This window comes from Heterodontus francisci, chromosome 5 (genome assembly GCF_036365525.1).
Source record: "Heterodontus francisci isolate sHetFra1 chromosome 5, sHetFra1.hap1, whole genome shotgun sequence".
Lineage (NCBI taxonomy): Eukaryota > Metazoa > Chordata > Chondrichthyes > Heterodontiformes > Heterodontidae > Heterodontus > Heterodontus francisci.
This window is the reverse complement of record NC_090375.1, coordinates 96,477,172-96,502,693: the sequence shown is the minus strand read 5'-3', so window position 1 is coordinate 96,502,693 and position 25,522 is coordinate 96,477,172. Positions and strand designations below refer to the sequence as shown.

At 44.2% G+C, this 25,522-nt stretch overlaps 1 protein-coding gene across 1 annotated transcript in view; it reads left to right on the top strand.

Moving 5' to 3' along the window:
• The first annotated feature begins 752 nt into the window (after window positions 1-752).
• LOC137369973 (tyrosine-protein kinase FRK-like) overlaps window positions 753-25,522 on the top strand; it is a 40,221-nt gene continuing 15,451 nt past the window's right edge. The window contains exons 1-3 of the mRNA XM_068031816.1: window positions 753-1,283; window positions 4,970-5,091; window positions 22,156-22,319. Of these exons, the coding sequence (XP_067887917.1) occupies window positions 811-1,283; window positions 4,970-5,091; window positions 22,156-22,319 (759 nt within the window). The 5' untranslated portion in view covers window positions 753-810. The remainder of the gene's footprint in view (window positions 1,284-4,969; window positions 5,092-22,155; window positions 22,320-25,522) is intronic.

Sequence of the window (25,522 nt, the reverse complement as noted above, 5' to 3'; positions counted from 1 at the left end):
ACTGCGCAACATCAACCTGAGACCAGTCAGGGCTGCCATTCGATAGGTCACAGACATGCTCTTCAACAAATCTGCAGAGTTCATCAACTTTGACATCACACTCAGACAACAGAGGGAGAGATCAAGGAGGAGCAGTCTTGTACTTCCTGTCCCTATAAAAATTAATACGTCAGTTCTTTTGGCAGCATTTTTGGAGCAGCCTGCTGTGATCCCTGTAAGGACCGCTGATTGTGTCATACCATGTCCAATATCATTGGGTTGAGCTTGTTCGACACACACTCCACCCATTGGTGCCTGCAATTTGCTTTCGGTTCTGACAGTCATTGTAAGAATAAAATTTAAATAAATAAATCTCCTGTCTGTTTCAGGTGGGAACACTGACTTCTTATTTCCAGTATGAAAATTGAGTCAGACAGCTAGTGGGCAGTAGCATTGTTTAATAAAATCTCTTTCGCCTTTCACTTCAGCTTCCAGCATGAACAAAGCAGTAGGCAGATGAACATTGCCCCCATATCTCCTTTATTACGTTTTTATCAACTTATCCTTCCACCTTTGCAGACTACAATATCAAATGCATGTTAGTTTTCCTTCTTTTGATTTCCAATCTTCTGTACTATATGTGCACAAAAATATTTTTCCTTGAAAATGACACATCCTAAATGATTTTAAACCCACAAAGGAATTCCCCATTCAAGTAAAAAGCACTTCCTCACTCCAACCTTATACTTCCACTTGCTTAAAATGCAACTATATATGTACAAGCAGTTCTGCAAAGGCAAAGAGCTGTAAAGACTCATTCACATCAGCACTATGGCCGTCCTATGCTGTTGTTGTTTCAGCTATCCTGCAAATCTTTCCACCTTGGAGGATGAGAAGAGTGTTAGGCCACAAGGATTGACAAGCCAGACCACAAATGAATGGTCTGGAGCTGCAGAGTGTACTCACGAAGCTAGACCACTGCACATCCCAGCAACAAACACCGTTCAGCAGACTGCACAAAACTCATGTTGTACTGAAAATGCAGATATTAATAGGGAAGACAGAAGTGAAGTTCCACATTTCTCAGAGATTTATATAGTACAGTTTGATTATATGGCAAGGACCCATGATGAGCTGAGCGTGAGAAAAGGAGAGCGCCTGGAGATCCTCAGCAAAGAAGGGGATTGGTGGTTTACTCAGAAATTTTGGAAAGGTTCTAGAGAATCATGCAAGCACAAAAATTGCTGCTCTGGGTTTGTACCTGTCGAAATACTTGCAAAAGAGAAGAGCTTGGAGGAAGAATCGTGAGTATTAACCCCATGTAAAACAATATCTCACCTGCTGCATTTGAACCATGAAATTGGTAGCAATCCAGGAAGGTTAAGGCCAAATATAGACTCATATCATACAACCAGCTGAAACCAGCTGAAATCAGCTAACTCAGGGCGGCACAGTGGCACAGTGGTTAGCACCGCAGCCTCACAGCTCCAGCGACCCGGGTTCAATTCCGGGTACTGCCTGTGTGGAGTTTGTAAGTTCTCCCTGTGTCTGCGTGGGTTTTCTCCGGGTGCTCCGGTTTCCTCCCACAAGCCAAAAGACTTGCAGGTTGGTAGGTTAATTGGCCATTATAAATTTCCCCTAGTATAGGTAGGTGGTAGGGAAATATAGGGACAGGTGAGGATGTGGTAGGAATACGGGATTAGTGTAGGATTAGTATAAATGGGTGGTTGATGGTCAGCACAGACTCGGTGGGCCGAAGGGCCTGTTTCAGTGCTGTATCTCTAAAACTAAAACTAAAACGTAGACTCAGCACTGATTCGTGTTTGAACCTAGGTCCTGCCTGATCTGTGCAGGTCAGTAAACCATTGAGGAAATCCCTAAGCGTGCTCTCCATGCAAGATTTATTTTTATTTCAGGAGCTCTTATTAAAATAATGAAGTATAAAAATAAAACTATGTATACTTTTTAAGTTCCAGGTTTTAGCATAAAAGGTATGATTGTATTTCAATAAGGTATTATTTAATCTTTCTTATGCTATTACAATAATATGCATTGTTTTGGCACAAGGATAAAAGGTTTGATCTGGAGTTGTCAGCCAATTACATCTTTATTTATGATTTCTGCTGAAGTTATGGTAGGAGATCAAGAGAGTCCCTGTGGAAACTCTACTCCAAAGAGTTCTTTCATCTCATTGCCATGGTGAATCTTGCTGTATGCTGCATTTTTAAAAATTTGTTCTTGGGCTGTGGATAATGCTGAAAATGTGTCATTCATTGCCTGTCACTGGCGGTTCTGAGAAGATTACGGGCTGGATATTATGGGTCCCCCGATGTGGGGTCAGCAGCGTGGGCACCCATAGAATCACGACGGGTGACAGGAGGAGATGGGGTAGCACAGGGTCCGTCGCCGCCCCACTGCCAAGCGATTTTCCCATGGACAGGATAGGGCCAGAGGCCAAATGAGGCCCTTAGTGGCCTATTAACTGCTACTTAAGTGCCTCTTCCCCCCACTGCTGGGATCTAACCAGAGGCGGTGGGACGGGCCTCCGCCACGAGGGGAAGATGTCTTGAAAAACCACCTGCACGCTTGTGTGTGGGGCTGTGGTCCCTCCTCCATGGGCAATCTGTGGCCCAAGGAGGGCCCAGCTGGGAAACATTGCACCTCCCAGGACCCCACTCCCCCTGGACTTTACAACCATCCCCCCACCCCTCCTCACCGAGGCGTCTGGCCTGGCCGGGGGACCCCGCCTTACTTAGCTGAGGTCTGGGGTTCCATCGCTGGACCTGAGTCCAAGGCCACCGCTACTGCTGAGCTTCAAGCCCTGTGTTTTTCCAGCAGCTCTTGAAGGCAGGATCCTTGTCTTTAAAGGGACAGAGAGCCCAGCGCTGGAAACTTCGCCTCCGGAATAATGGAGGATCGTGACAAGGGTGGGGCCACAAAAAGGCTGTGGCAGATTTCCCCTTGCCTTTTCTGCCCAGAGCCGGGAGCCCCGCCTCCTCCACAAATCCAGCCCTATGTGTGCCTTCCCAGCTTAAAATTTTTTTTAATTTTTTAATAAAGTGCTGTTGAAAGGACTACATTGGAAATTAAGCACACAGCACCAAGGAGTGAACAGAGGCAGCTTTAAGCCTCCCATTCCTTTCAGAACTAAGCAACATGTGGAGGTGCTAACAAGTGCACAACATTTTCCATAGTCTAATAGTAACTCCAGTAATCGACTGACAGCGAGTGGCGGTCAACTCTGTGTCTGACTTTCCCACTCTCCGGGAATTCCAGGTAATGACATTGTATGGCAGAAATGCCACAAGCAAAAGAAATGGTGGCATTCTGTGAAGATATTCTGAACTGACATAGAAATCTGAGGTACAGCTTCAGGAACTTGGAAGTCCAGTCTAAGCAGCAGTAATCAGTGTAGTGCTGATGTAGGTATAATCTGCTAAAGGAATGACAGCGTGGCACAGCTCTTTGGTAAATGGTTCGGTTAAAGAGTCACATTGATATGGTGCACTATCTTTCTCTTTCAGATACTGATCAACCTTTTGTGTATTTCCAGCAATTTCAGTCGTTATTTCATATTTACAGCATTAATTTTTTAAACTAAATTACTTCCCTTTGATGTTGTAGATAGTGGACTTTGGCCTGGAGTATCCATCTCAACAACAACAACCTGTATTTTTATAGCACCTTTAACATAATAAAACATCCCAAGGTGCTTCACAGGAACGTTACTAAGAAAAAAATGACAACAAGGCGCATAAGGAAATTAGGGCAGATGACCAAAACCTTGGTCAAAGCGGTGGCTTTTGAGAGTGTCTTAAAGGAGGAAAGAAAGGTAGAGAAGTTTAGGAATGGACGAAAGCAGAGAGGTTTAGGAAGGGAATTCCAGAGCTTAGGGCTTTAGCAACTAAAGGCACGGTCACCGATGATAGAGCAATTAAAATTGGGGATGCTCAAGAGAATTAGAAGAGCTCAGATATTTCGGAGGGTTGTGGGTCAGAAAAAGATTACAGAGGTAGGGAGGGGAAGGCCATGGAGGGATTTGAAAACAAGGATGAGAATTTTCAAATCGAGGCATTGCTTAACAGGGAGCCAATTAAGTCAGCAAGGACTGGGGTGTTAGGTGAACAGGACTTGGCACGAGTAAGGTCACAGGGAGCAGAGTTTTGGATGTCCTCAGGTTTACGGAGGGTAGATATGGGAGGCTGTCCAGGTGTGTGTTGGAATAGTCAAGTCTCAAGACAACAAAGGCATGGATGAGGGCTTCAGCAGCAGATGAACTGAGGCAGGGGCAGAGCCATTGCTCTCAATGGAAATGAAAATTGAGGATGATGTAAAATGGACTGCTGACTGCTATCACCCATTTACAATATTGGACAAAGTCACAATCTACCCCAAACAAGTGATCAATACATGAAATGGACTTCTGGTTAGGTAGTGGAATCAAAAACCCTGCAGTAATTTAAGTAATGTGTTTGGAAACTGGCGAGACTGTAAGGTCTTTCTGAATGAATGAGTTAAAATGGATTGAATGGCCTTTCTGATCTGGATTCATCGGGTGACCTCATGAGTTTAAGTTAATAATAAATTGTGGAGGTATGTGTCAAGTTCAATGGAGATCTTGCGTTTTCTCTTGATTACATTAGGATTATAGAATGTTTATGTTTCAGAGATAAATCTATGACCAGTTAGTTTGCAAATTATCTATGAATGAAAAGGTATTTTGGGTCCAATGGCATTGTTCTATGGTTTGTTGTGTTCTTATATGAATTGATATATCTTTATTGGTAAAACTGCATAAGCACCATATCTTCTGGACATCTCTCATACTACTTTGCAAGTTGTAGTTTGTTGTAGATTTCATCAGTGCACTGAAAATTTGCAAACTGTGCAAAAGCGAATAATCCATTTATATGTAGTAACCTGTTGCATTGTAAAACAGCAAGTTAACTCTTACGCTGCTTATCAAATGTCATACTCATTTCAATCATAGCTGGTATTGTGGAAAAATGGCACGATTCGAGGCAGAAAACCATCTCCTTTCTTCCACTCAAGAAGTTGGCTTGTTTCTTGTCCGCAAAAGTGAGACGATACAGGATTCATATGTATTATCAGGTAAGAAATCTACACCAAAGTATAAAATGGAGTAGAAATAGGCCGCCTTGCTTTCACTATGTATAATTAGCACAGAACCCACCAAGTAGAGACACTGGACTTCTGTCAGCAAATTAAAGGACAGTAATGCATTCAGTGGGCTAAGACAGCATCATAGGGTGTAAAAGGTAAAACCCAAGTAGTTATATTGATCAATTAAATCGCTTGATTAGATTACTGACTTAAGTTCATTAAGAGAGATATGGTATTGTTTGCAATATGGCTGGGTGGTAATTTTTCTCTGTGTGTACAGAGTCATAGGGCTGAATTTAACGGCATCCAGCGCCAGTGCACCAGTGCCATTTTTAAAGGGCTTACAGCCCTAAATGACAAGTGAAACCTCCCAATATCAATACATGTCTTTCCTGCCCTTCCCAACCCCCCGAAGTACTTACTTTGATTAGGTGACCTTCCCCCCCACCCCCACCCCCACCACAGAGTTCAGAACCTTTGTCCTTTACCCCTTCCTATCACACCCTCGACCAATCAGGTAGGTTTGACCCCACTCCCCCTCTCCCACATGGCGAAACTTATCTCCTCCCCCCTCCTCACAGGTGTCGCGCCTCGTTTCCCCAGACGGGAATCCGAGGGCGCAGCAGTGCCTGCCACCAGGATGAAGATCGGAAAGGCAAATCAGGAGGCGATGGCACCTTCATTAATTCAGAGAGGTTAATTTATTTATATATGGAAATCGTGGTCCCGCCGCCAAGCGGGGGGTGGGGGGGGGGGTGGGGGGGGTGGGTGGGGGGCGCTATGAGGCCTCTCCACCTCCGTTGAGATCGGGCGGGACCCTGCCTGCATCGGGGTCAGTACCAGGCCTCATCTGTAGTGATCTTCATGCCCTCCCGCAACCGTTCCTGGTGTCGGGGACCATACAAAATCTAGCCCATAGAGTCATAAAGTCATTTACGGCAGAGAAGGAGGCCATTCGGCCCATCGAGTCCATGTTAGCACTCCAAGGAGCAATCCAGTCAGTACCACTCCCCCGCTCAATCCCTATAGTCCTGCAGTCTGTTTCTTTCAAGCACCCAACCAATTTGTTTTGAAATGATCGATTATTCCACTTCCACCACCCTCATGGGCAGCAAGTTCCAGGTCATTACCACCCACTGTGCAAAAAATGTTCTTCCTCACATTTCCCCTGCATCTCTTGTCCAAAATCTTCAGTCTGTGTCCCCTAATGCTTGTACCATTAGTTAATAGGATCAGTTTTCCTTGTCTAACTTATCTAAGCCTGTCATAATCTATACACCTCTATCAAATCTCCCTTCAATCTCCTTTGCTCCAAGAAGTACAACACCAGCTTTTCGAACTTAAACTTGTAAGTAAAACAAAGTGACTGCTGGCAACACAGCCCAGCTCCGACGTCATCAGAGTGCTCCCAGCTTTACGCGTGCACAGAACGGACTCCTGCTGTCAGTATGGTGCTGCGCATGCGCAGTCTACATCAGCGCCCAGCTTGCCAGGACCAAAATCCCCATCGCTGGAACCATTCTGGTAAATCTCCTCTGTACCCTTACATCCTTCCTAAAGTGTGGCGACTAGAACTAGACACAATACTCCAGTTGGAGTCCAACAAGAGCTTCAGTAGTTTTTATACTATTATATTTTTAATGGTCCGGATCTGAAGTTTGTGTATCTCTGATTGTTTATTCCTAGTTTGCAAATATACTTCAACAAAAATAGTAGTTCTAAATAATTTTGCAATGGGGCCTCATAAACGGGTTAGTACATAAGCAAAGGGTCTAATGCCTGTTTCTGGTGTGTGCCCTGGACACCTACTGAGGAGTCTTTACCAAAATGGCAGGTGGTGAACTTTTGGCACAAAATGCGCATCAACACACTAGCTGCCATATGGAATCTTAGGTGTCTGTTTTTATGCCGATAAAGTGGCACAGCATGATCCAATTTCTAGGTCAATGGTATGTAATTGAGATTTCCATTGCATTTGCAGTGATGTTACAATGGGTTGGAAGCAGCAGCTTCAAAGAGATGCCTTGGCAATATTGGATCGCTGCAAAGGGAACTTTGCTTAGCATTTCATCCATTGGAGGAATTTATGCTGGCATTAAGTGGAAAATTTAAAAATTGGGGGTAATTTCGACCTTTGAGTGTCCAACCATCCCATTTCAAAATGGTGCATGCCTCCATATTACTCCCAGTGCCATGTGCTAGTGAGAGTAGAAATAGGAAGATAGGGAGGATCAATGCATGGGTTGAAGCATGGTGCAGGAGGGAGGGTTTAAGATTCTTGGGATATTGGGACCAGTTCTGGGGCGGAAGGCACCTATTCAAAAAGATTGGGTTGCACCTCAACAGGACTGGGACAGGTGTCCTTGTGCAGAGGTTCACGAGGGTGGTTTGGGATGGTTTAAACTAAATTGGCAGCGGGATGGGCACTAGCATATAGAAGTAGAAAAGAGGAATAAGCTGCATAATGTGAGAATGTGGGACAGGACTAGAGATGGGAGTAGTTCCATATTAGATAGAAGCAGACTGAGAACATAGAAACATAGAAAATAGGAGCAGGAGTAGGCCATTCAGCCCTTTGAGCCTGCTCTGCCATTCATTATGATCATGGCTGATCATCCAAATCAGTAACCTGTTTTATCCCCCCATATCCTTTGATCCCTTTCGCCCCAACAGCTATATTTAACTCTTTCTTGAAAACATACAATGTTTTGGCCTCAACTGCTTTCTGTGGTAGCGAATTCCATTGGCTCACCACTCTCTGGGTGAAGAAATTTCTCCTCATCTCAGTCCTGAAACGTTTACCCCGTATCGTTAGACTATGACACTGGTTCTGGACTCCCCCACCATTGGGAACATCCTTCCTGCATCTACCCTGTCAAGTCCTGTTAGAATTTTATAGGTTTCTATGAGATCCCCCCTCATTCTTCTGAACTCCAGCGAATATAATCCTAACCGACTCAATCTCTCCTCATACGTCAGTCCCGCCATCCCAGGGATCAGTCTGGCAAACCTTTGCTGCACTCTGTCTATAGCAAGAACATCCTTCAAAGAACAAAGAACAAAGAACAAAGATAATTACAGCACAGGAACAGGCCCTTCGGCCCTCCAAGCCTGCGCCGATCCAGATCCTCTCTCTAAACATGTCGCCTATTTTCTAAGGTTCTGTATCTCTTTTCTTCCTGCCCATTCATGTATCTGTCTAGATACATCTTAAAAGACTCCATCGTGCCCGCATCTACCACCTCCGCTGGCAATGCGTTCCAGGTGCCCACCACCCTCTGCGTAAAGAACTTTCCACGCATATCCCCCCTAAACTTTTCCCCTTTCACTTTGAACTCGTGTCCTCTAGTAATTGAAACCCCCACTCTGGGAAAAAGCCTCTTGCTGTCCACCCTGTCTATACCTCTCATGATTTTGTACACCTCAATCAGGTCCCCCCTCAACCTCCGTCTTTCTAATGAAAATAATCCTAATCTACTCAACCTCTCTTCATAGCTAGCGCCCTCCATACCAGGCAACATCCTGGTGAACCTCCTCTGCACCCTCTCCAAAGCATCCACATCCTTTTGATAATGTGGCGACCAGAACTGCACGCAGTATTCCAAATGTGGCCGAACCAAAGTCCTATACAACTGTAACATGACCTGCCAACTCTTGTACTCAATGCCCCGTCCGATGAAGGAAAGCATGCCGTATGCCTTCTTGACCACTCTATTTACCTGCGTTGCCACCTTCAGGGAACAGTGGACCTGAACACCCAAATCTCTCTGGACATCAATTTTCCCCAGGACTTTTCCATTTACTGTATAGTTCACTCTTGAATTGGATCTTCCAAAATGCATCACCTCGCATTTGCCCTGATTGAACTCCATCTGCCATTTCTCTGCCCAACTCTCCAATCTATTTATATTCTGCTGTATTCTCTGACAGTCCCCTTCACTATCTGCTACTCCACCAATCTTAGTGTCGTCTGCAAACTTGCTAATCAGTCCACCTATACTTTCCTCCAAATCATTAATGTATATCACAAACAACAGTGGTCCCAGCACGGATCCCTGTGGAACACCACTGGTCACACGTCTCCATTTTGAGAAACTCCCTTCTACTGCTACTCTCTGTCTCCTGTTGCCCAGCCAGTTCTTTATCCATCTAGCTAGTACACCTTGGACCCCAAGCGCCTTCACTTTCTCCATCAGCCTGCCATGGGGAACCTTATCAAACGCCTTACTGAAGTCCATGTATATGACATCGACAGCCCTTCCCTCATCAATCAACTTTGTCACTTCCTCAAAGAATTCTATTAAGTTGGTAAGACATGACCTTCCCTGCACAAAACCATGTTGCCTATCACTGATGAGCCCATTTTCTTCCAAATGGGAATAGATCCTATCCCTCAGTATCTTCTCCAGCAGCTTCCCTACCACTGACGTCAGGCTCACCGGTCTATAATTACCTGGATTATCCCTGCTACCCTTCTTAAACAAGGGGACAACATTAGCAATTCTCCAGTCCTCCGGGACCTCACCCGTGTTTAAGGATGCTGCAAAGATATCTGTTAAGGCCCCAGCTATTTCCTCTCTCGCTTCCCTCAGTAACCTGGGATAGATCCCATCCGGACCTGGGGACTTGTCCACCTTAATGCCCTTTAGAATACCCAACACTTCCTCCCTCCTTATGCCGACTTGACCTAGAGTAATCAAACATCTGTTCCTAACCTCAACATCCGTCATGTCCCTCTCCTCGGTGAATACCGATGCAAAGTACTCGTTTAGAATCTCACCCATTTTCTCTGAGTCCAAGCATAACATTCCTCCTTTGTCCTTTAGTGGGCCAATCCTTTCTCGAGTTACCCTCTTTCTCCTTATATATGAATAAAAGGCTTTGGGATTTTACTTAACCCTGTTTGCTAAAGATATTTCATGACCCCTTTTAGCCCTCTTAATTCCTCGTTTCAGATTGGTCCTACATTCCCGATATTCTTTCAAAGCTTCGTCTTTCATCAGCCGCCTAGACCTTATGTATGCTTCCTTTTTCCTCTTAGCTAGTCTCACAATTTCACCTGTCATCCATGGTTCCCTAATCTTGCCATTTCTATCCCTCATTTTCACAGGAACATGTCTCTCCTGCACGCTAATCAACCTCTCTTTAAAAGCCTCCCACATATCACATGTGGATTTACCTTCAAACAGCTGCTCCCAATCTGCATTTCCCAGCTCCTGCCGAATTTTGGTATAGTTGGCCTTCCCCCAATTTAGCACTCTTCCTTTAGGACCACTCTCGTCTTTGTCCATGAGTATTTTAAAGCTTACGGAATTGTGATCACTATTCCCAAAGTAGTCCCCTACTGAAACTTCAACAACCTGGCCGGGCTCATTCCCCAACACCAGGTCCAGTATGGCCCCTTCCCGAGTTGGACTATTTACATACTGCTCTAGAAAACCCTCCTGGATGCTCCTTACAAATTCTGCTCCATCTGGACCTCTAACACTAAGCGAATCCCAGTCAATGTTGGGAAAATTAAAATCTCCTATCACCACCACCCTGTTGCTCCTACATCTTTCCATAATCTGTTTACATATTTGTACCTCCATCTCACGCTCGCTGTTGGGAGGCCTGTAGTACAGCCCCAACATTGTTACCGCACCCTTCCTATTTCTGAGTTCTGTCCATATTGCCTCACTGCTCGAGTCCTCCATAGTGCCCTCCTTCAGCACAGCTGTGATATCCTCTTTGACCAGTAATGCAACTCCTCCACCCCTTTTACCTCCCTCTCTATCCCGCCTGAAGCATCGATATCCTGGGATATTTAGTTGCCAATCATGCCCTTCCCTCAACCAAGTCTCAGTAATAGCAATAACATCATACTCCCAGGTATTAATCCAAGCCCTAAGTTCATCTGCCTTACCTACTACACTTCTTGCATTAAAACAAATGCACCTCAGACCACCAGTCCCTTTATATTCATCATCTGCTCCCTGCCTGCTCTTCCCCTTAGTCGCACTGACTTCATTATCTAGTTCCTTACAGGCTTTTGTTACTACCTCCTTACTGTCAACTGACCTCAATTGGTTCCCATCCCCCTGCCACATTAGTTTAAACCCTCCCCAACAGCGTTAGCAAAAGCACCTCCAAGGACATTGGTTCCAGTCCGGCCCAGGTGTAGACCGTCCAATTTGTAATAGTCCCACCTCCCCCAGAACCGGTCCCAATGTCCCAAAAATCTGAACCCCTCCTTCCTGCACCATCTCTCAAGCCACGCATTCATCCTGACTATTCTTTCATTTTTACTCTGACTATCACGTGGCACTGGTAGTAATCCTGAGATTACTACCTCTGAGGTCCTACTTTTTAACTTGGCTCCTAACTCCCTAAACTCTGCTTGTAGGACCTCATCCCGTTTTTTACCTATATCATTAGTGCCTATGTGCACAATGACAACTGGCTGTTCACCCTCCCCCTTTAGAATGTTCTGCAGCCGATCTGAGACATCCCTGACCCGTGCACCTGGGAGGCAACATACCATTCGGGAGCCTCGTTTTCGACCACAGAACCGCCTATCTACTCCCCTTACAATCGAATCCCCTACGACTATAGCCCTTCCACTCTTTTTCCCGCCCTTCTGAACAGCAGAGCCAGCCACGGTGCCATGGACCTGGCTACTGCTGCCTTCCCCTGGTGAGCCATCTCCCTCAACGGTATCCAAAACGGTATACTTGTTTTGGAGGGAGATGACCGCAGGGGACTCCTGCGCTGCCTTCCTGCTCTTTCTCTGCCTTTTGGTCACCCATTCCCTTTCTCCCTCAGAAATCCTAATCTGCGGTGTGGCCAATTCACTAAACGTGCTATCCACGACCTCCTCAGCATCGCGCATGCTCCAAAGTGAGTCCATCCGCAGCTCGAGAGCCGTCATGCGGTTCCTCAGATAAGGAGACCAAAACTGCACACAATATTCCAGGTGTGGCCTCACCAAGGCCCTGTATAATTGCAGCAAGACATCCCTGCTTCTGTACTCGAATCCTCTCGCTATGAAGGCCAACATGCCATTTGCCCTTTTTACTGCCTGTTGCACCTGCATGCTTACCTTCCAGTGACTGTTCTACGAGAACACCCAGGTCTCGTTGCATATTCCCCTCTCTCAGTTTATAGCCGTTCAGATAATAATCTGCCTTCCTGTTTTTAATACCAAAGTGGATAACCTCACATTTATCCACATTATACTGCATCTTCCATGCATTAGCCCACACACTCCACTTGTCCAAATCAGCCTGAAGCCTCTCTGCATCCTCTTCACAACTCACCCTGCCACCCAATTTTGTGTCAGCTGCAAATTTGGAGATATTACATTTAGTTCCCTCATCTAAATCATTAATATATATTGTGAATAGCTGGGGTCCCAGCACCGATCCCTGCGCTACCCCACTAGTCACTATCTGCCATTCAGAAAAAGACCCGTTTATTCCTACTCTTTGTTTCCTGTCTGCCAACCAATTTTCTATCCATTGCAATACACTACCCCAATCCCATGCGCTTTAATTTTACATGCTAACCTCTTACCTGGGACTTTGTCGAAAGCTTTCTGAAAGTCCAAATAAACCACATCCACTGGCTCCCCCTCATTAACTCTACTAGTTACATCCTCAAAGAATTCTAACAGATTTGTCAAGCATGGTTTCCCTTTCGTAAATCCATTCTGACTCTATCCGATTCTACCACTGTTCTCTAAGTGCTGTGCTATAAAATCTTTGATAATGGACTCTAGAATTTTCCCCACTACTGACGTCAGGCTGACTGGTCTATAATTCCCTGCTTTCTCTCTACCTCCCTTTTTAAATAGTGGGGTTACATTAGCTACCCTCCAATCTGTAGGAACTGTTCCAGAGTCTGCAGAATCTTGGAAGATGACCACCAATGCATCCACTATTTCTAGGGCCACTTCCTTAAGTACACTGGGATGTAGATTATCAGGCCCAGGAGATTTATCGGCCTTCAAACCCATCAATTTCCCCAACACCATTTCTCTACTAATACTGATTTCCTTCGGTTTCTCCCTCTCACTAAACCCTGTGTTCCCCAGCATTTCTGGTATGATATTTGTGTCCTCCTTTGTGAAGACAGAACCAACTATGCATTTAGTTGGTCAGCCATTTCTTTGTTCCCCATACTAAATTCCCCTGTTTCTGACTGTAAGGGACCTTCATTTGTCTTCACCCATCCTTTTTCTTCACATACCTACAGAAACTTGTACCGTCAGTTTTATGTTCCCTGCAAGCTTACTCTCATACTCTATTTTCCCCTTCTTAATCAATCCCTTGGTCCTCCTTTGCTGAATTCTAAACTGCTCCCAATCCTCAGGTCTGTTGTTTTTTCAGGCGAATTTGTATGCATCTTCCTTGGATCTAATGCTATCTCTAATTTCCCTTGTAAGCCATGGTTTGGCTACCTTTCCCGTTTTACTTTTGCGCCAGACAGGAAAAAACAATTGTTGCAGTTCATCCATGCACTCTTTGAATGTTTGCCATTGCCTATCCACTGTCATTCCTTTAAGTAACGTTTCCCAATCCATCATAGCCAACTCGCGCCTCATACCTTCGTAGTTTCTTTTATTAAGATTCAGGACCCTAGTCTCAGAATCAACTACATCACTCTCCATCGTGATGAAGAATTCTATCATATTATTGTCACTCATCCCCAAGGGGTCTCGCACAACGTGATTGTCAATTATTCTTCTCTCATTACACAATACCCAGTCTAGGATTGCCTGTTCTCTAGTTGATTCCTCAACGTATTGGTCCAGAAAACCATCCCGTATGCACTCCGTGAATTTCTCCTCTACAGTATTGTGACTAATTTGATTTGCCCAATCTATATGCAGATTGAAGTCACCCACAATTACAGATGTTCCTTTATCGCATACGTCTCTAATTTCCTGTTTAATGCCCTTCCCAACATCACCACTACAGTTTGGGGGTCTATATACAACACCCACTAACGTTTTTTGCCCCTAAGTGTTTCGTAGCTCTACCCAAACTGATTCCACATCATCAGAGCTAATATCCTTCCTCAGTAATGCGTTAATTTCTTCTTTAACCAGCAATGCAACTCCACTGCCTTATACTTTTGTCTGTCCTTCCTAAAAACTGAATACCCATGGATGTTCATTTCCCATCCCTGGTCACCCTGCAGCCATGTCTCCGTAATCACGACTATATCATACCCGTTTACATCTATTTGCGTGGTTAGTTCATCCACTTTATTGCGAATGCTACATGTGTTAAGGCACAAAGCCTTAAGGCTTGTCTTTTTCACATTATTTGTTCCCTTCCCACTATTTTTTACTGTGGCCCTGTTTGATTCTGGCCCTTGATTTCTCTGTCACTTTTCTTATTCCCCTTACTGTCTTTTGTTTTTGCCCTTCATCCCCCCTCCTCTGACTCCTTGCAAAGGTTCCCATCCCCCTGCCATTTTAGTTTAAACCCTCCCCAACCACTCTGGCAAATACTCCCCCTAGGACATCAGTCCCGGCCCTGCCTAGGTGTAACCCATCCAGTTTGTACTGATCCCACCTCCCCCAGAATGTCCAATGTCCCAGGAATCTAAAACCCTCCCCCTCACACCATCTCTTGAGCTACGTATTCATCCAATATATCCTGCTATTTCTACTCTGATTAGCATGTGGAACCACTGGTAATAATCCTGAAATCACTATCTTTGAGGTCCTACTTTTCAACTTACTTCCTAACTCCCTATATTCAGCTTTTAGGACCTCATTCCTTTTTTTTACCTATGTAGTTTGTACCAATGTGTACCACGACCACTGGCTGTTCACCCTCCCCCTTCAGAATGTCCTGTAACCGCTCTGAGACATCCTTGACCCTAGCACCAGGGAGGCAACATACCATTCTGGAGTCTTGTTTGCAGCCACAGAAATGTCTATCTATTCCCCTTACAATTGAATCCCCTATAACTATTGCATTCCCACACTTTTTACTCCTCCCCAGTGCCAAACATGGTGCAATGAATTGGGCTGTTGCTGCTTTCCCCTGAGAGGCCATTCCCCCCCCAACAGTATCCAAAGCACTATGCAGGGGAATAGCCACAGGAGATTCCTGCACTGCCTGCCTCGTCCTCTTGATCTGCCTGCTGGTCACCCATTCCCCTCCTGCCTGTGGAGTCTGAGACAGCAGTGTGACCACCTTTCTATACGTGCTATCCACGATACTCTCCACCTCGCGGATGCTCCACAGTGTCCCCAGCCACCACTCCAGCTCCGAAACCTGGGCTTCCAGGAGCTGCAGCTGGAGACACTTCCTGCACACATGCTCATCCCGGACACTGGAATTGTTCCAGGAAGGGCTATGGTGAATGCAAAGACAGGATTACAATGCATGCATTCTAATGCACAATGTTTGGTAAATAATGCTGGTGAGCTACAAGCGCAAATAGCAGTGTGGACATATGAAGTGGCGATAACAGAAACGTGGCTTAAAAATGGTGAGGACTGGGTGCTTAATATACAAGAATATAAAGTGTTCAGAAAGGACAGAGAAGGAGAATAGGGAGGTGGGGTGGTAGTACTGATTAGGGAAGACATTGTAGTGTTGGAAAGAGGGGATGTCCTTGAGGGGGCAAGAACCGATTTCATTTGGTTAGAGTTGAGAAGCAAAAAGGGTCTGATCAAGCTACTCGGGTTATTCTATAGGCCTCCAAATAATGTGAGAGAGAGATAGAGGAGCAAATCTGCAGGGAAATCACAGAGATGTGAAAGAACTATGGAGTGGAGATACCGGGGGGACTTTTATTGCCCAAATATCGATAGGGATAATTTTAGAGTAAAAGGTGAGGAGGAGGAGGAATTCCTCAAATGCATTAAGGAGACCTTCCTTGATCAGTAATTTTTCGGCCCAACTAGAAAGGAGGCATTGTTGGATCTGGTGCTGGCAAATGAGGTGGGCCAAGTGGACCAAGTGTCTGTCGGGGTGCACATGGATAAGAGTGATCATCGTATCATAAGGTTTACACTTGTAATGCAGAAAACAAAGAACAAGGTAGGTAGAACAGTTAGATTGGAAGAGGGCTAATTGCAATGCAATGAGAAGGGATCGAACCAGGATAAAATAGAACAGTAGACTGACAGGAAAAGCTATAATGGAACAATAGGTTATCATTAAAAAAGAGATGCTTCAGGTATAGACCAGGTACATTCCAACAAGGGCAAAAGGTAGGGGAACAAAAACAGGGCACCTTGGATGATGAGGGAGATAGAGATTATGTATGTCGATTATGTATGATGTATGTCAGGTGAATTCTTCAAGTGAGAACCAGGCCATATACAATAAATTAAGAGGCGAGGTGAAGAGGAAAATAAGACTGGCAAAGAGAGAATATGAGAATAGAATGGCAGTTAACATAAAAGGGAACCCAAAGATCTTCTACCGGTATGTAAATAGTAAGCGAGCAGTAAGAGGTGGAGTGGGGCCTATTAGGGACAAAGAGGGCAATATATACTTAGAGGCACAGGGCAAGGCTCATATACTTAATGAGTACTTTGCATCAGTGTTTACTAAGGAAGAGGAATCTGACAAAATATCGATCGAAGTGGAGAGAGTAGAGAGTAGAGGCAATGGATAGGGTAAAAATTGAGAGGGAAGAGGTACTGGAAAGGCTGGCTATGCTTAGGGTAGATAAGGCACCTGGTCCAGATGGCTTGCATCCCAGGTTGCAATAGGACGTGGGGGTGGAGATAGCAAAGGGCTATCCAATCTTCCCTGGATATGCAGCAGGTGACAGAGGAATAGAGAGTGGCAAATGTGACACCCTTATTCAAGAAAGGGTGTAAGGATAATCCTAGCAACTACAGACCAGTTAGTTTAACATCAGTAGTGGGTAAGATTATATGAACAATAATCAGGAGATAAAATTAACAGGTACTTAGAGAGGTTTGAATTAATTAAGGATAGCCAGCATGAATTTGTAAATGACAGATCTTGCTTGACTAATCTAATTGAATTCTTTGATGAAGTAACAGAGAAGGTTGATGAAGGGAATGTGGTGGATGTTGTTTATATGGATTTTATGAAAGCATTTGATAAAGTGCCACATAAAAGGCTGGTTAATAAAATTAAGGCTCATGCAATAGGTGGAACAGTGTCCAATTGGATAAAAACAAATTGGCTTAAGGACAGAAAACAGTGAGTTGCGGTAAATAGTTGTTTTTCAGACTGGAGGAAGGTAGACAGTGGTGTTCCTCAAGGGTCACTGCTAGGACCACTGCATTTTATTGGTATATATAACTGACTTGGATCTTGCAATATAGAGTGGAATTTCAAAATTTGCTGATGATACCAAACTTGGAGGAGTAGCAAACAATGAGGATGATATGAACATGAATTGTGGTGGACAATTAAACAACTAACAACACAAAAATCCCCATCCTCAAAAGATAAGGCTGAAGCATTTGCAACAAGCTACAGCCAGAAGTGCTGCGTGGTTGATCCGTCTCAGCCTCCTCCCGAGGTCCCCAGCATCACTGATGCCAGTCTTCAGCCAACTCGATTCACTCCACATGATATCAAGAAATGACTGAAGGCACTGGAAACTGAAAAGGCTATGGGCCCTGACAACATTCAGGGAATAATACTGAAGACCTGTGCTACAGAACTTGCCGCGTCCCTAGCCAAGCTGTTCCAGTACAGCTACAACATTGGTATGTTTAGTTTTAGTTTAGAGATACAGCACTGAAACAGGCCCTTCGGCCCACCGAGTCCGCACTGACCATCAACCACCCATCTACACCAATCCTACATTAAACCCATATTCCTACCACATCCCCACCCGTCCCTACATTTCCCCCCCACCCACCCATACCAGGTATCTACCTGGCAATGTGGAAAACTGCCCAGGTACAAAAAGAGCGGGCGGCACAGTGGCGCAGTGGTTAGCACCACAGCCTCACAGCTCCAGGGACCAGGGTTCGATTCTGGATACTGCCTGTGCGGAGTTTGCAAGTTCTCCCTGTGACCGCGTGGGTTTTCGCCGGGTGCTCCGGTTTCCTCCCACAGCCAAAAGACTTGCAGGTGATAGGTAAATTGGCCATTGTAAATTGCCCCTAGTGTAGGTAGGTGGTAGTGAATATGGGATTACTATAGGGTTAGTATAAATGGGTGGTTGTTGGTCGGCACAGACTCGGTGGGTCGAAGGGCCTGTTTCAGTGCTGTATCTCTAAATAAAAAATAAAATAAAGTCCAACCCGGCCAATTACCGCCCCATCAGTCTACTCTCAATCATCAGTAAAGTGATGGAAGGAGTTGTCAACAGTGCTATCAAGCGGCACTTACTCAGCAATAACCTGCTCAGTGAAGCTCAGTTTGGGTTCTGTCAGGGCCACTCAGCCCCTGACCTCATTACAGCCTTGGTTCAGAAATGGAAAAAAGAGCTGAACTCAAGAAGTGAGGTGAGATGACTGCCTTGTGCCTTGTAAATGGTGGACAGAGGTGAGATGACTGCCTTTGACGTTAAAGCAGCATTTGACCAAGTATGGCATCAAGGAGCCCTAGCAAAACTGGAGTCAATGGGAATCAGGGAGAAAACTCTCCACTGGTTGGAGTCATACCTAGCACAAAGGAAGATGGTTGTGGTTGTTGGAGGTCAATCATCTCAGCTCCAGGACATCACTGCAGGAGTTCCTCAGGGCAGTGTCCTAGGCCCAACCATCTTCAGCTGCTTCATCAATCACCTTCCTTCAATCATAAGGTCAGAAGTGGGGACGTTCACTGATTGCACAATGTTCAGCACCATTCGCAACTGCTCAGATACTGAAGCAGTCCAGGTAGAAATGCAGTAAGACCTGCATAATATCCTGGCTTGGACTGGTAAGTGACAAGTAACATTCATGCCACACAAGTGCCAGGCAATGACCATCTCCAACAAGAGAGAATCTGCTCATCTCCCCTTAACATTCAATGGCATTACGATCGCTGAATTCTTCGCTATCAACATCCTCGGGGTTACCATTGACCAGGAACTGGAGTAGTCATATAAATACCATGGCTACAAGAGCGGGTCAGAGGCTAGGAATCCTGTGGCGAGTAATTCACCTCCTGACTTCCAAAGCCTGTCCACCATCTACAAGGCACAAGTCATGAGTGTGATGGATTGCTCTCCACTTGCCTGGATGGGTGCAGCTCCAACAACACTCAAGAAGCTCGACACCATCCAAGACAAAGCAACTCACTTGATTGGCACCCCATCCACAAACATTCACTCCTTCCACCACCGACGCACAGTGGCAGCAGTGTGTAACATCTACAGGATGCAGTGCAGCAATGCACCTAGGCTCCTTAGACAGCATCTTCCAAACCCGTGACCTCTACCACCTAGCAGGACAAGGGCAGAAAATGCATGGGAACATCACCACCTGCAAGTTCCCCTCCAAGCCATACACCATCCTGGCTTGGAATGATATGTCCATTCCTTCACTGTTGCTGGGTCAAAATCCTGGAACTCCCTTCGTAACAGCACTGTGGGTGTACCTACCCCACATGGACTGCAGCGGTTCAAGAAGGCCACTCACCACCACCTTCTCAAGGGCAATTAGGAATGGGCACTAAATGCTGGCCTAGCTAGCGATGCCCACATCTCATGAACGAATAAAAAAACAGCCTGCAACAGGGCATAAATAGACTAGCAGAATGGGAAGACAAGTGGTAGATTGAATTTAATACTGTTGCGACCCGATGAGAACGGGGTCTAGGGTTCTCTCTCAGCCTTCACCTGGTCTTACCGTAACAGGGTTTAATTTTAAACACACCATGTTTTTACCTCCCCCTTAGTGAATCCTTGTTCACTGACTTCCAATTATAAGACAAAGAAACTAGCCTACGGATACACGACGTGCCCATGCATGCATACGCAATGCACACATGCAGATAGAGACAGAAAAGAGCAAAAGAAATAAAGTGGAAAAGTTTGAGGCAATATCTGAAGAAGGTTTTGGTTACTGTTCTTCGAGCTCGCTGTAAAGTCCTTGATTGTAGGTAGGTCTTGCTTTTTGTTGGGGCCCAGTTTTCTTCTTAAACCTTATTTGATGTAGGAGACTTTTCTCTCTTGATGCTCATGTGTCCTCAGTGGGTCCAAAGGCTTGTGAGAACGAGATGGGAGCAGACAGGAGAGGTCTTCTCACTCAGGAGCAAACAGTCTTTCCCAGTTCATAAACTCTGTGGCTAGTTCAAAAAACCCTGGACCAGCCAGTTAGTCATGTGACTAGCTGGTTTAACCAATCCTGGCTTTTGTGGATTTTATCACCTTAGCAGTCTCTGGAATGCTGTTCCTTCAACCTTCAATGTCTGGTGATCAAAATTCATTGTGGGTTGAATGTGCCAGGGAATGGTCCTTTTGTTTCCACAAGCACTGTGTTATTATGCAAATGTTTTTCAGCTAAGTGTATGGCAGCCATTGTAACAGGCCTTCTCTTCTTCCCAGCATCGGTTTAAAATCAGTGTTCATATGACAAAATTAATATGCCTCAGACTTGGCAGGTGGGAGCCTGCATGACAATGCAGACAAGTGTGAGGTAACGCATTAGAAGGAATAGGGTGAGGCAATATATACGTAATGGCACAGTTCTAAAGAGTGTGCAGGAACAGAGGGTCCTGGGGATGCATGTGCATCTATCTTTGAAGGTGGCAAGACCTATAAAAAGAGTGGTTAGTAAAGCATTTGGGATTTTGGGCTTCATAAACAGAGTCATTGAGTACAAAAGCAGGGAAGTTTCGCTGAACCTTTATAAAGTTCTGGTTAGGTCCCAACTAGATTATTGTGTCCAGTTCTGGTTACCACACTTTTGGAAGGATGTGAGGGTCCTTGAGAGGGTTCAGAGGACATTTACTAAAATGGTTCCATGGCAGATTTTAGTTACAAGGTTAGGTTGGAAAATCTGGGGTTGATCTTCCTGGAGCAAAAGAGATTGAGGGGAGTTTTAATAGAAGTGTACAAGATTATGTCAGCCTTATATAAATTAGACAAGGAAAAACTGTTCCCATTAACTGATCGTACAAGGACAAGGGACACAGATTGAAGGTTTTGGGAATGCTGCTATTGTACAGGCTTTTGGTGAGGGGTACTGTGTTCAGTTTTGGTCTCCACATTTAAGAAAGGATATACTTGTATTGGAGGTGGTACAGCTAAATTGGTCCCTGGGATGAGGGGGGGGTTGTCCTATGATGAGAGGCTGTGTAAATTGGGCCTATATTCTCTGGAGTTTAGAAGAATGAGACATGATCTCATTGAAACATTCAAGATTCTGAAGAGTCTGGATAGGGTAGCACTGAGAGATTGTTTCCACTGGTCGGGGAATCTAAAACACGGAGAATGCTCTCAGGATAAGGGGCCGATCATTCAGGACTGAGATGAGGAGAAATTACTTCACTCAAAGGGTTGTGAATCTTTGGAAATCTCTATCTCAGAGGGTTGTGGATGCTCCATCGTTGAATACATTTAAGGCTGGGATAGACAGATTTTTGGTCTCTCAAAGAATCAAGGGAAATGGCGAGTGGGCGGGAAAGTGGAATTGAAGCCTAAGATCAGCCATGATCGTATTGAATGATAGAGCAGGCTCAATGGGCAATATGGTTTATTCCTGCTCCTATTTCTTGTGTTCTTCTGTTTGGGCAAGAGATGCCCATCAGGGTGGTGGAAGCAGAGATAGTCAATGAATTTAAAAGAAAATTGGATAGGCACTTGAAGGAAATAAGCTTGCAGGGCTGCAAGGATCAAATAAAGGAGTGGGACTGACTGGATTGCTCTGCAGAGAACCAATATGGACTCGATGGGCCAAATGGCTTCTTTCTATGTCGTAAACAACTCTATGACTCTTTGTTGGTGTTAGAGGGGTGGTATGTCTACCATTTTGAGGCTATTGCCTCACTATTATTGCCAGGCAATAGAAGTGAAAATTAACACACCAGTCTTTCCTCCAGCACCGAGAATTATAACATTCACAGCATCCGATATAAATATAAATGTGGTGATTGATTATTAATTGGAATTTTTTTTCAGCTACTGTTGGAGGATCGGTCATTCATGTTGTGATTTTGCAAAAGGAAAATGGTCGATTTCACATAACAAAAGATTCAGATTTTGACTCGATTCATGAACTGGTTGAGCATTATAAACATAATGCTATACACTATGGTGTTAAATTAAATAGGTCAAGCAAAAAGGTAAGTTCAAAAGCAGAATATATTCAAATAATTTATACAGAATCTTAAAATGCTGTTCTTTCAGTTCTCTCAGGATTATGAGGAAATGAGAAAGTGACAGGATGTTAATTAGCTTGGCCCCAAAAATTCTCAGAACATAATCCCAGTGAGATCATGCCCTCCAGTATTGACTCCACTGGAGAAAATAGGAACAGCTTATGCCCAGCTGGACATGGGCATGGATTTCCAGACCCTAGAGTTTCCATTAGCTGGCTCAGTGTGATGATACCACTTTGGTTATTGTTTGTTAATAGCAGAGGCAAAGGCAATAGTAAGGAATGAATTCAGTGTCAAATCATGTGAATTCATGCAGGAAAATGAATCGGCAAATACTGCAGAAGTGTAAGTTAAATACAAGAATATCAGATATCCGGTATAATGGGTTCCTCTGCTTTACACCCTTGAAAAAAATGGTGTTTCCCAGCGTTTTATTTTACCAGTTTGACAGTATCACAATATACAATCAACTATATGTTAGGATGGGCATGCTAAAGTAACAGTTAAATCAAATCGTTAAATCAAATCATTGCTTAAAAGAAAATTATGGAAATGCTTGCAAAGGAAAAACACAGAAAAGATATAAGGAAAATAAGACTAGAGTAGATACTTCCACTTGACAAAGGAACAGTGGACAAAATGCCCTTTGCTGTAATTTTTATGATTCTTTGGTGAAATCTTTCTGCAGTATTTTAAAATTTCATCTGTAACATGTTATAAACTTATCCGGTGAAAATATTCCAGCCTGTTTCCTGAGTCAGCATGTTAATGAAATAACTAGGGTTAATCATAAATTAGATCTATTATTTGGTAGCAAATCTGACCTCATATCAGGCCTCCACGTAGGGGAACATCAGGGCAACAGTCACCACAAAATTATATGGTTTTAGTTGGTTTTTAGAACAAAAAGTACTGAGAATCTGCAACTAGTACCAGATTTTAGAAGAGCAAACATCACGAAAATGGGACATGATTTGGAGAGGTTAAATTGGCTAACCCCACTGGGTGGTGATGAGCTTGAAATAGAGTACAAACGGAAGACCTATTTGGAGAGAGGTCACCAGTGGCATCACACAGTGATCAGTGTTGGGACTGTTGTTCTTTACTATTTTTATTAATGATCTGGATATAGGTGTTTGGGGCACGATCTGCAAATTTGCAAATGAGACTAAGATCTATGCAAGTGAAATGGGGTTATATGTGCACAAATCATTGAGGTTGGCAGGAGACATTGAGAAAGTAGTTAAAAAGGCATATGGGATCCTGGGCTTTATAAAACGAGCCAGAGAGTATAAAAGTAAGGAAGTTATGATGAACCTTTATAAAAGACTGGTTTGGCCTCAACTGGAGTATTGTGTCCGATTCTGGGCATCACACTTTAGGAAGGATGTGAAGGCTTTAGAGAGGGTGCAGGAGAGCTTTACAAGAATGGTTCCAGGGATGAGGGACTTCAGTTACCTGGATAGATTGTAGATGCTGGGGTTGTTCTCCCTACAGAAGAGAAGATTGGGATGAGATTTGATAGAGGTGTTCAGAATCATGAGGGGTCTGGAAGGTGTAGATTAGCAGAAGGGTGGAGAACCAGGGAGCCACCGATTTAAAGTGATTAGCAAAAGAACCAAAGATGACATGAGGAAGAATCTTTTTACTCAGGGAGTGGTTAGGATCTGGGATGCACTGCATTAGAATGTGGTGGTGGTTGATCGAATCATGGCTTTCAAAATTGGATAAGCATCTAAAGAAAGAAAAATTTGCAGGACTATGGGGTAAGGGCAGGGGAGTGGGACTCGCTGAGTAACTCTTGCAGAGAGCCAGTGTGGACACAACAGGCTGAATGACTTCCTTCTGTGCTATAATCATTCTATAATTTTATGAATATTAGGAATGCAGACAATGCTTGTCGGCTTCGGGCAGATCTTAACGTGTTGTGATATTGGGCTCATGACTTGCATTTGATGTATAACTTGGATAAGTGCATGTGGGCAGGTCGAATGCACAATATTCATGTACCCTTCAAGGAAAAGCATTCGACCCAAACTGGTCCGACCACATCTGTTTGTGTATTTGGCCATTTTAGCAGTTAACCTGGAATGCTAGCCTTTCCACCTTCAATGTCTGGGAATTAAAAGTCCATTGTGGATTAAATTGGAGGAGGGAATAGCCCCTTTGTCCTTTGAAGTACTGTCTATTGATATGCTAATGTCTCTCTCCAGCCAAAGTCTTCAATTTTTTTTAAAAATAAGTTCTTTCTTCACCAACAACAGTTCAAAATCAATGTTCATGTGGCGAAATTAATTTTCCTCATTCTTGGCAGGTGCGGGGCTTGCCTGACGGCCACTTAATAAAAATAGGTACTTCAGGGAATTCGGAGCCAGAGTGATCTCCTGGACCATAGGCAGGTACTCTAATTGGCAGGATGTGTCTAGTAGTATCCCGCAAGGATCTGTTTTGGGGCCTCAACTATTCACTATTCATTAATGACTTAGATGCTGAGATAGAAAGTCACATATCCAAATTTGCTGCTGACACAAAGATAGGTGGTATAGTAAGCAGTAATAATGGAAGCAAAATGGATAGATTAAGTGAATGGGAAAAACTGTGGCAAATGGATTTAAATGTAGGCAAATGTGAAGTCATCCACATTGGACCTAAAATGGATAGAACCGTGTACTTGCTAAATGGTAAAATACTATAAACTGTGAACGTCCAAAAAGACATGGGAGTCCAGGTACACAGATCATTAAAATGTCATGAACAGGTACAGAAAATAATCAAAAAGGCTAATGGAATACTGGTATTTTTATCTGGAGGAATAGAATGCAAGGGGGTAGTAGTCATGCTTCAGCTATACAACATGCTGGTTAGATCACACCTGGAGCACTGCGAGCAGTTCTGGGCTCCGTACCTCAGGAAGAATATATTGGCCTTGGAGGGAGTGCAATGTAGTTTTACGAAGATGATACCCTGATGTCTAAGGGTCAAGCTACAAGGAGAGATTAAACAAACTAGTGTTGTATTTCCTGAAATTTAGAAGATCAAGGGGTGAGTTGACTGAAGTTTTCAAGATATTAAGTGGAACATATAAGTAGATTGGGAAAAACTATTTCCGCTAGTTGGGGAGTCTAGCATTAGGGGACATAACCTAAACATTCGTACCAGACCTTACT